The sequence below is a fragment of the Chinchilla lanigera genome, unplaced genomic scaffold, assembly GCF_000276665.1.
Source record: "Chinchilla lanigera isolate Chin_1 unplaced genomic scaffold, ChiLan1.0 scaffold00002, whole genome shotgun sequence".
NCBI classification, from domain to species: Eukaryota; Metazoa; Chordata; class Mammalia; order Rodentia; family Chinchillidae; genus Chinchilla; species Chinchilla lanigera.
Window position 1 is genome coordinate 849,297 of NW_004955403.1, and position 11,052 is coordinate 860,348.

At 59.1% G+C, this 11,052-nt stretch overlaps 1 protein-coding gene across 1 annotated transcript in view; it reads right to left on the reverse strand.

Annotated features, from left to right (window-relative positions):
- Positions 1 to 11,052, reverse strand: part of Aox1 (aldehyde oxidase 1) — a 48,319-nt gene that overhangs the window by 21,759 nt on the left and 15,508 nt on the right. Inside the window, exons 11-19 of the mRNA XM_005373246.2 lie at positions 10,339 to 10,490; positions 10,063 to 10,156; positions 9,878 to 9,987; positions 8,471 to 8,655; positions 7,890 to 8,052; positions 6,407 to 6,499; positions 3,913 to 4,082; positions 3,517 to 3,631; positions 1,380 to 1,502 (exon numbers count right to left, since the gene is read on the reverse strand). Of these exons, the coding sequence (XP_005373303.2) occupies positions 1,380 to 1,502; positions 3,517 to 3,631; positions 3,913 to 4,082; positions 6,407 to 6,499; positions 7,890 to 8,052; positions 8,471 to 8,655; positions 9,878 to 9,987; positions 10,063 to 10,156; positions 10,339 to 10,490 (1,205 nt within the window). The remainder of the gene's footprint in view (positions 1 to 1,379; positions 1,503 to 3,516; positions 3,632 to 3,912; positions 4,083 to 6,406; positions 6,500 to 7,889; positions 8,053 to 8,470; positions 8,656 to 9,877; positions 9,988 to 10,062; positions 10,157 to 10,338; positions 10,491 to 11,052) is intronic.

Here is an 11,052-nt window from a genome sequence, read left to right on the forward strand (position 1 = left end):
AGGCCCACTTGGTCCCTGAGGGCCAGGGCCTTGGTCCCCACAGGCTGGGCACTCTGTCCCCGCGGGCCGGGTACTCTGTCCCTGCGGGCCCGAAACTTGGTCCTGGCGGGCCAGGCCGGCGCTGCCTCCTTGCCATGCAGCTTGGGCGCTGACAGACAACAGTCCGCTGCGGTGCGGAGCGCGTCTGTGGTTTGGATCTTACTTGGCTGGGGACGGGGGTGGGGGTGGGGCTGGTGTCCAGCTCAGAATTTCAGAGGAAGAATCTCAGCTCAGAATTCCAGCTCAGAATCTCTGATGAAGTGCTGGGTGAGTGATGGCTGAACGAGAGGAGTTCCAGCCTAGACGCAGCCCGGGAAGGAAAGGGCGCAGTGGGCGGGAGCCACGGTACGCCGAGGCCGGGCAGGACCAGCGCTGGGTCTGAAACTTGCCTGGACTCTCGGCCTGGTCATGCTTTCACTATGCCAGCTTTCTAGATTTTTGTCTGATTGGCTCAATTCTATTTTAATTTTAAGATACTAAGGCGATTTCCCAGAAACAAATGCCGTGCTTCTAGGTGTGCAGCGGCAACGCCAAGGCCAGGCTCCCTGGTGACGGTGGCTCGGCCGGGTCCTCCCTCTGATCCAGCTCTGTGTCCCCGAGCACACAGCCTGTGCGCCAGCAGATCCAGCCCCTGCGTGCGGTTCCCCTCATTACTCAAGACACTAGGAGCCCAGCGGAGGTGCGCAGAGATGAGCCCACGACCCAGACGCACTTCCAACCCTGACCTAAACATGGGGCAGCAGACGCGGCTCTGCTGCGTGAGGCCTCTGTCCACAGGCTCTCTGTCCACACCCTTCACAGCCTGCGTTCGAGAACTAAGCAGAACTAAACTCGGAGCCTGCAGGATCTGCCTGGGGGCACTAACGGGGCTCCCCGAGAGCCGGAGAAGGTGGAGGACCGCAGCTGCAGGAAGTCCCTGCCCCGGCCACTGTGGCTGCTCCTGGGCTCCCCCTGCCACACCTGCCCCCCCAGTGCTCACATTTGCCCCTCGGTCCCCATCCCCACACCAAGCTCCAGAGAATCTGATCATGCTCAGCGCCCCCAGGGACCTCTGCTGGTCCCTGTGACCCAGAGGCCTAGCTGGACCTGCACAGTCGGGTCCCCTTCCCATGGGGCCCGAGCCGGCCCTTTCCTGGCCTTGTCTGTGAGCACAGGGGGCAGAGCCCGACGGCTGGTGGAGAAGCCGCTGCCTAGGAATCACGGGTGTGGTCTGGGGCCAGCAGAGGCTGCCTGGGTGCCGCTCTGGAGCTGGCCTTTCCCAGCCCACTCGAGAGCTTCCTAACAGACGCCCACCGATGTCTCCTCCCCGAGGGCCCGCTCAGGGGCTTGGGCACTGTCACCTCGATCGTGAGGATCAGCGGCTCCAGGTCCTGGTAGACGATCCTCACTTTCTCAGCAGCTTGTTTTGCCTGAGCCTCAGACTCTGCGATGACGGCACAGACGAGGTGACCCACACACAGCACCTAGACAGAGACTGTCGTCAGGCACAGGGAACGGCCCTCTCCTTGCTTCCTCTTGCCCAAGCTGGCCACACAGTGAGTGACCGCATCCCATCTGCCCTGCCGCTGAACTGCTGGCTGGCTGGCCCCGCACCTGGGGGTGGCATCTCGGGCAGCGTCCTGGGCAGGGATGGCCCTGAGGGTGAGGAGAAGCCGGGCCATGGGGGGCTGAGTGTGGGCTGCCCTCGTGGCTGTGGCTGGCCCCGCACGATCGGGGACCCTGCGAGAGGCTGAGCTCGGTGGGGCCAGGGGCTCAGGAGGCTGCTCTGTGGCAACAGCACGTAGGCCTCTGCCTGCGAGCCATGCCGGAGCCCAGCTCAGTGGGAAACGGGGACCCATAGCCGGGTGGGGGAAGCTGAGCACTCCTTTCTTCCTGAGGCTGTGGCCAACGACACTGCCCTGCAGGGCCCAGGATGCACAGGAGGTGGGCGGTGGGGGAGGAATGACAGGACATCAATCCCTCTCTCCTGCTCACACCAGGGCTCATGCTCAGGCACACTCACTGGGCCTCAGGCCTATTATGGACTACTAGGTCTTCACAATGGGTAGAATTTTTATCCCCAGAAAAAGTGGCGTCAAGCAGAGGGCAGGGCTCAGCGGAGAGTGCTAGGCCTGCCTAGCACCACGCCCAAACCAGCACAGGTGTTACACCCTGAGTCCTGCCCTTGGGGTGCTGTGGGTGGACAGCGGGGAGAGGCTGATGCCTGATGCTGCTGAGCCTGGCCCGGGATCCGCAGCACTGCGAGACGCAGTTATCTGTGTTCACAGCCCCTGCGATGAGATTTCTTGACGCCATAAAGAGCCACCGTGAAGGCGAAAAGGGAACTAAACCCAAGGCTCAGGTCCAAGAGCTCTGTTCCTCGCTTGACCAGTGCAGACGCGGTGCCTAGCCGTGACTGAGAGAGCCGGCCAGGGCCGCTGGGTCAGTGAACACTTAGGCCACAGCGGTGACCTCATCAAGTGCATCTGCCAGACAGAGGCAGGGCAGGCCCGCTCTGAGTCACGAGCCCGTGGGGCGGGCAGAGCTGTGAGGAAACCTGTGTTTCCTGGTCCCTGGGGTCCAGGCGCCCGGGTCCAGGGTCTGACGCATTCAGACGACAGCAGCACCATCCAGCTGTGTGGGGAGCAGGTATGGAAGATGTGAAGGAAACGGGTGAGGTCCTAGCGAGGCAGCCATGGCTAGGGGAAGCTACGAATGAGCTTCACATAGGACAGGACGCACCCGAGACCTGCTTGTCTCCTCCTCTGCGCCCTGAGCTCTAGGAAGGCTGGGCTACATGTCTCGTCAGCTGTGGGAACTGGACATAACAGATGCTCACTTAAACACACCCACGGGCCATGTGTGGTGTTGCACGCCTATAAGGCCAGTTCTCTGAAGGCTGAGGCAGGAGAATCACAGGTCCTGCCAGATTTTGGTCTGGCAATTTAGTAAGACCCTGTCTCTAAATAAAAATAAAAAGAGATGGGGTGTGGCTCAGTGTGAGGGCCCTGGATTCAATCCCCAGTACCAAAAACACAACACAACACATCACAAAACAAAACAAAATAGCCCCCTGAGCACAAGTCAGTAGGAGTGGAAGATCCGGATGAGCTCGGGAGGGAGCTTTCAGGGGAACTCTGGGTGGAGATGCCCTGCGAATTTGCACCTGACTTGGGTACACACCAGGACGAGAGCAGTGGCAGGGACTCCCAGGGGAGGCACCTCGAGCCAGTGACCGTAATTCCCGGGGCACTGTCTTCCAGGCCTGGGGCGGTGTGCTCCGTTACTCCTAGAACCTCCTACTAACCCACCAACGTCCTTACTTCTGTGGGAAACGAATCTATTCTGAGCTTACTCAGTAGCTAACAGAACGTTTTATCACGAGCAAAGTATATCAAAATCTTCTAGGATGTTCGAGTCAGGCGTTATCTTTGAGAAAACAGAAAACACTGCTAACAAAAGAAGCTACTTTTTGAACAGGAAGCCACATCACAGTACCTTGTCTGTCGCCAGCAACGTCTCGTTGTCGAAGGAGTTTGCGTCCCCAAGGTGCTCAGCGGTGACAATGTCCACCACCCCCGGCAGGCTGAGCGCCTCTGACAGATCCATGGAGCTGCGGGGACACGGGCACCGGAGCACGGAGACCGAGGGGCACAAGGCGGGCAGAAGTGAGACATGAGAGAGGGAGGACACGTCAGAGCCCCGCTCCGTAATGCTCTTCCAGGACTGGGACCAACGTGGGGTCCCCAGGCTGCGAAGGAGCGGGAGAGAGCAGACCCTGCACTGCTGCCCCGTCTCCCAGCCAGTCCTCAGCAGCCAGCGCCTCCCACTCCCCACCTCTCCTCGCTGACCTGACAGGACGGGGCGGGGTGGAAAGCCAGGCTCCACACTCACACGATGGCAGCGTGGGCCCTTGAGCTGGTCACGAAGGCCAAGCTGAGCTCCCGGTCCACTGCAGGCATGTCGTCACAGTAGATGGCTTCCCCAGTGGCGTGCTTGACCCCCGAGAGGTGCATGATGGGGCGGCCAATGGGGTCCTGAGGAAGCTGCTTGGGGTCCACATTCTGTGTGAGAAGCATTGGTGCCCACCTTCAGATTCCACTGGAAGGCAGGGCAGGCACACTGGGGCCGCCCAGAAGAGGCTGCCCGCGTGAGCTGCACCCAGCTGAGCGCCTCCGAGGAACAGTCCCTACTCAGGGTCGGCAGGATGACAGGCCATTGCAACCACCCCGCAGGCACACTGGACAGGACAGCGCCAGGTGGGGGCTTCCCGCCTTGTCTGAACACAGGCCCCAAACATGAGTGAGTAAATGGATTTAAGTGTTTCTGTCGACGCGAAGTCAGGTTCTCTCGCCGACACTCATGTGTGCTTGTTTGTTTGTTTATTTATTAAAAAGGAGCATTGAGTTTGTTTATTTATTTATTTATTTATTTTTCCGGTACCGGGAATCGAACTCACGACCTTGTGCTTGCCAGGCAGGCACTGTGTGCTGAGCTACATCCCCAGCCCCTCACATGTGTACTGACGGCTCCACCAAGCCGTCTCACTGCCGTCTGTGCACAGGGCACACAGCACTTTGCGGGGGAGCGCGGGAATCGCGTGGCCTACCCTGAGGAGGAAGTCCGAGAAGGCTCCCGCAGGCCGTGCTGTGCTGCGCACGCCTGCTGCCAGAGACCTGTGCTCATCGGCTCCTGGCTCTGTGGGAGCCTGAAAGGTCTGTCTCACCAGTGAGGTGCAGACCGAGCGCCACGACCCTCTGGTGTGTCACGGACAGAGACAGCACTGGAGCCACCCTGGCTGGTGGGCCAGGGCGCAGAAATGGGGGAGACCGCGTTTACAAGACGCTGCATACCCCAGCTGCAAAATGCACGTTTCACCCTCCACCAATCACGGCCAAGGAGGGGAGAGCGGGGCAGGGAAAGAAGGGGAGGGGCGGGTGAGAGGACGGAGGGGAGGCCAGAGTGAAGCACTTGGGCCGGGCCTTTTTCACTTCCTGGCCGTGAGACACACAGCCTGGCCACTGTGCACCCCGCCTTTGCCAGCCAGCACTGTGTCCAAGGGCTAAAGCGCTATCCTGGACCACAGCCGGGATTGGCAAAGTCAGGAGCCAGGCTGGAGTTCTGGATGCTGCCCAGGCAGTGGGTCAGTTGCTTTCCAGACGCACAGACTGGCTTGGGAAGACGCTCGCTCTCAGGGCTGAGGTTGCGCTAACAACACCGACACTGGTGTGTGTATGAAGAGAGTGGGAAAAACCAGAACAAAACCCTGCGTGGGACGCACTGCACCAGCCCACTGCCCTCCTGGCTGTCCCTGGTGGAGGCCCCCAGCGTCTCTGCGAGACTGAGCACCCACTGTCATGCGGCGTTCCTTTCCGAGTTCTGCCCTTGCCAAGGCGACGTCAGGGGATTCTAAGTCAAATTGACGTTGTCATTTTCTACCCAGTGCCGGGGAAGACGGCAGCTGTTTTTAACTTTCAGGATGCTCACTTCCCATGCAGTTTGCATATTTGAATTTTTTAAAAGCCACAAGAGATACACAGCGACTTCAGCATTCCTGCAACACACTGTAAGCTTTTGTAACAAAGTCCAACCACAGATTCAGTGAGCTGGTGTTTTAAAAACTCTCTGCTTGTTCTTCACTTAAACTCTCAAGGTCAAGGTTTCTTGACAATAATGTCAAGGAGAAACGTGCCAGACCTTACCCAGCTTAGCGGCAGGGTGGCGTCAGAGACTGTTTCACGATGTTCCAGCAGAAGCGCCATGGGAGAGTTAGGAGTTTAGTTCTCTCTAACAGGAAGGCTTGCAAATAGCTGTTAGCACTCCTGTCTGATCTGACTAAAATGCAACTCACAGAAGAGCCACAGGACAGGAGGGCGTGCGTGCATGTGCGTGCGTGTGTGTGCGTGTGCGTATAGCTCACTTTTGGACAAAACAAAGCAGCAGCTTGTGAACAGCACCCCATCCCCGCTGGCTCTGGGTGACAGAATGAACCCAGAGTAGCCCAGGGCCCAACGCAAGCCGTCCTGGATCTCCAGCTACACGCAGAGCTGGGCAAGCCAGCGGGCATGCTGGGGGGCGGGGCACAAGGCCTCGGGACAAAACGCAGGGCTCTAAGGGCAACAGCAACATTTTGCTTTACAGTTACCATTGCTGGATTTGCTTTTTGGTCACAGCTCCTCTTTGGTTTTGACATTTTTTTCCAGAGCTGGGGACTGAAAGGAGGGCCTCTTGCACTCTAGGCAAGCCCTCCACCACTGAGACACCCCCACCAGGTTGGAGATTTTAACCAACACTAAGGGATGCTGTGAATTCCTGAGAGCAGCATGGGCATGTGCAGCGGGGAGTCCTGGAGAGGCCCAGTCTCTTTGAGTAAGCAGAAGCCACTTACCTGGTACTCGAAAGTCCTCCTGTGCTGTCCGAGATGGAGTTCTTCTAACGCACCCTCGTACTTGCCTGCCAGGCTGCGATAGTGACCTGGGTCCTGCAAAGCAGAGCAGCCTTTGCTTCACACACCCTCCAGCATGATCTCAGGAGGGAGGCGAGCCGGGTCCTTGGCCAGGGCCTCCGCCCTGAGCACTGATGCCCTGCTCTGAGACCTTCGAGTGCAGCTGACCCCGCCCCAGAGATGCGCCCCTTCAGGGAGCACGGGCTCCCACAGCATGGGCCACTGGTATCCACTGTGTCCGTGTGCATCCTGGTTCCCTAGTGCTCTGTTTTCTGTGAGATCTGAGAACTCACACCAGCACCGCAGGAAGACAGAAGCTAAGTCAGAAAACAAAGGGAGAGTACTGAACCCAGGAAGAGCTTGGAGCCAACCACACCACTGAGAACGCTCGTGGAGCCCTTCCTGGTCCCGTGGTGGGTGGAGGGGACAGAGGCAGTGTCCCTGCCACCACCCACAGAGGGACACACTTGATCCTCAGAGCCCCTCCGGGAGCTGAGGGGAGTGGCCACTCTGGTCCTCAGAGGCTTTGATCAGTGTCCCTGAGGTTAGGCTTTATGACTTGAGTAAATTTAGTGGAAAGCCAGCAAGGCCAGCAAAGGTTATTACTTTCAAAGAAAGGAGGCTGGACAGAAGGTACAAGACTTCAAGGCAGAAGTTTTAAAGTAGGGCACTTGGCTCACTGTGCAGCTGGATTCACTTGTGACCGGGGGAGGAGTCCTCGGCTGGCCAATGTTTTCACTTTTGGTGACTGAGTGACAGCGTTGCTCATCTACGACCTGAGGTTTGCACCCTAAAAAGCTGAGAGAGCCTCTGGGTCTTAGCTGTCCCATTTACAAGAAGACGCCTCCAGAAGGAGGAGAGAAAAGCGCCTGTCTCCTAGTGATGCCACGTGCTCATTTCCATGCCACACAAAGTCGGGCGGTCAGCCACATGTGGCCCGGGGCTAATGGGGACGGTAAGGCTCCAGCTCCCTGTGGCTCTGCTGGGTCTTCTGGAAGGTTCTCTTCCAGTCGTGTTCTCCTGGCCCACAGTCCTGGAGGTCTGACTGTTGCAAGGGGGACCAGGAGAAGGACTGCCGGTCACCACCACTGGGCGCCCCTCTGGTGCACAAGGGACCGAGGGAGCCCTTCCCAGGCTGACCCTGTCTGTCACTGTCATCCCACACGAGGGACATGAAGCTAAACGAGAAGAAAGCCTGGCCCAGGCAGAACAAGTGGAGAGAGCACGTCCCCATTAGCAGCAGGTGCTTGGACAGTATCTGAACAGCAGTGGGCCAGGAGCAGAACCGGGGGGTCAAACAGAACCCGCCCATCCCTGCTGTAGCTATAGGGCTCCCCAGGGCACCCATCCACCCGCCTCAGACCTTCGGTGCCCACAGCATCAGCCAGGCTGGGTCACCACAGGCCAGGGCCACCGGGCCACCTACCATGCGGCTCAAGCTCTGGGACACCTGCAGGTAGAACCTGAACAGGAAGCTGACCAGCAGGGTCCTCCGGAACTCCACCCTGCCGCCAGGGGCCGGGCCGGGGATGGCGACCTCGCCCAGGACCAGCCTGCAGGCCTCGTCCAGCGTCTCCTCGGTCCAGGGCCTGGAGAGAGTGCGGAGGACAGGACTCAGCCTCTCGCAGGCTCTGCTGCTGCTCCGAGCCGGGCGTCACCACCGTCAGGGCATGGCCCGGCCTCCGCGGCCTCCCTCTCAGCCCGGGGGCAGCAGCGGCCCTCCCGCCACCAGGACATCTGATCACGCCAGGTTCCGGGGGTCTGCACTCGCTCGGGTCTCTCAGTTTCCCGGGGTGGGTGTAACTATCCACGTATGACACAAAAGGAAGCTGAGGTATCAGGAGGTGAGATGAGCTGACAGAGGCCAACGCAAACCTCGGGTCATTGACAGCAAGATGTGGAGTGACCGTGGACGCCCACCGGGAGCCCTGGCGTGGACAGAAAGCTCTGCGCGTCGCCTCCCGCGGTGCCGTGGGTGGGCGCTGCTGCCCGTCTCTCCGCACTTACCTTCCCACGAGCTTCTGGCAGGTGTCCCTGGCACAGACGGTGGCCGGGCCGACTCCTCCGTACAGGATGGAAAGCTCCGTAATGACCCCGTCCCCTCCTCCGAAGAAGACCCTCAGCCCCACGTTCACGATGGCTAGCGCGTTCCGTTTCCGCTGTGCTTGCCGGAAGGCAGACACGAACTCCCACTGCAAGGCACAAGGCGCCGCAGTGGAAATCAGAGGGACGAGCACGTGCTCGGACGAGGCAGCGCCCCTCGCCTGGTGCCTCCCATCGCCTGCGCTGTCCCGCGAGGCCCGAGGAGCCCTAACTCTGGTACCCCAGAAGGTGGCTACCACAGGGCGCGGCCTGAAGAGTGGTGCAGGCGCGGCCTAGGCCCCGAGGCTGAGCAGGGGCCGCGGGTGTGGGAGAGATGGGGGCGGCGCAGAAGCCGCGCTGCCACGCCCTCCCTGCAGCGGAGCCTCGACTGAGCGGCGCAGTCTCCCCTCAAGCCCTGGCTGTGGGCCTGCTGCGGCAGCAGGATGGGCTCGGGGCAGGCGAGGTCCTTCCCACGTGAGGGGGCAGCTGCGGCCGGAGAGACACAGCCAGGACTCGACCTGCGCATGCGCGCAACACAGCCAGGACTCGACCTGCGCGTGCGCGCAACACAGCCAGGACTCGACCTGCGCGTGCGCGCAACACAGCCAGGACTCGACCCCGCGTGCGCGTCGGCTCCCACGCGGCCCTGGCCTCTCCCACAGGTCCCCTGCAAGTGCAGTTGTTCACCTCTTTCAAGCCCAAGATGTAGCTGAGGGGAGGTGCCTGTGTGTTTCATTTAGGAAAAGCTTTCGAATCTATTAGTTTGGGACGAGGGAAGGGAAGGGTCCTGTCATGGTTGATACGCTGTGCCCACTTGAGGAGTCCAGGGGCTTGGCTGAGTGACTCAGCAGCTCGTGTCCTGGGGTGAAAAGGACACGCCCTGCTGCTCTAGGGCGTTTTTGGGTATCCATCCTGAGCCTGTGCCAGAGGAGGGCACTGAGATGCTGTGGGCGTGGGCGGGTAGCCCGCATACAGTGTAAGGGAGGAAAAGAGGCTCCTTCATCTCTCCCTTTTTTGCTCTTGCTGCTTTTGCTGTTTTTGCCGCCATGAATGGCTGCCCTCTGCCATGTGCCACCCTGCCTTGGAGCCAGCCGAGTATGGACTGAAACCTCCACAAACTGCGAGCTAAATAAACCTTTCCTTCCTTAATTCTAGGTGTCAGGTGTTTTGTCTCAGCAGCAAAAGTAACCAAGACAGGTCCCCTGAAAATGACCCCTTCACACTGCTTCCTGAGGCCTAACCTCCATCTCCCTGTGAGCATCCGGCCCTTTTTCTGAGCCATCCTCCATGGGAATAAGGAGCTTAGATCACTGGGCGACCAGATGTCCTTACCTTCCGGGAGTAGGGGACGGTCACGGACAGCAAGACCTCCTGAGGCCTGAGGTCTGCACTGGGACTCCTGCTGAGGAAATGCTCGTCCAGCGGGATCTGCCGGGCTCCTTCTGCAGAGAGAACAGTCATTTCCAGAGCTGCACTGCCCTCCTCCAAGAGAAAGGGCTGGGAGCAGCCTGCCTCACCTTCCGACAGCACGCTGAGGGTGCAGTTGCCTGCAGCCAGGACGGGATTCAGATCTGAGTCCAGATGCCTGCTCACGATGTGGCCCCCTAAAGACTTAAAACAATGAGTTATTTTCACCGCTCCCTTGTAATTACCAAAAACAGTGCTAAAATAAGAATTAAGTGAGAAACTTAATTTGGAGAATTGTCTTTCTGCCTGTTTCAAAGAACAAAATGATTCCTCTGGGAGAATGAGCCCAAGTGCACATGCCAGAGTGTACAGTCCTCAATACATACAGCCATGTTCCTGATCTGCGACCCAGCCAGAGTCTGCAACTGCTTCAGGAGAGCGCGGAACGTCTGTGTCTTCTCTTCTGGGAGCTGCCGGACCACATCAGCCAGGACATCCTGCACCTGAGCCAGGCTTAGGCCAGCACCCAGGGTCAGCCCTGAAACAGAGACACTTGTAAACAGAGCCATGCAATCACTGCCAGTTAGACCACAGATACAGGCACGGAGCCTTTTAAACCAGACACGCCCAGTTATTCATGTTGTGGTGACGGAGATGGTCAAGGTGATGGCGGTAATGGAAGTGGTGATGACAGAGGCAGTGGAGTTGGTGGGGTGACGGTGATGGAGGTGGAGGTGAGTGAGGTGGTGGAGGTGAATGGTGATGGAGATGGTGGTAATGGAGGTAATAGAAATGGTGGAGGTGATGGAGGTGGTGGAACTGATGGTGATGCAGGTAGAGGTGATGGCGGTGATGGAAGTGGTGGAGGTGATGGAGGAGGTGATGGAAGTGATGAAGATGGAGGTGATGGAGGAGATAATGGATGTGGAGGTGATGAAAGAGGTAGTGGTGATGGAGGAGGTGATGGAGGTAGTGGTGATGGAACTAGTGGTGATGGAGGAGGAAGTGATAGAAGAGGGGGTGATGGGGAGGTGATGGAGGAGGAGATGATAGGGAGGTGATGATGGATGGGGAGGTGACAGAGGAGGAGGTGATGGAGG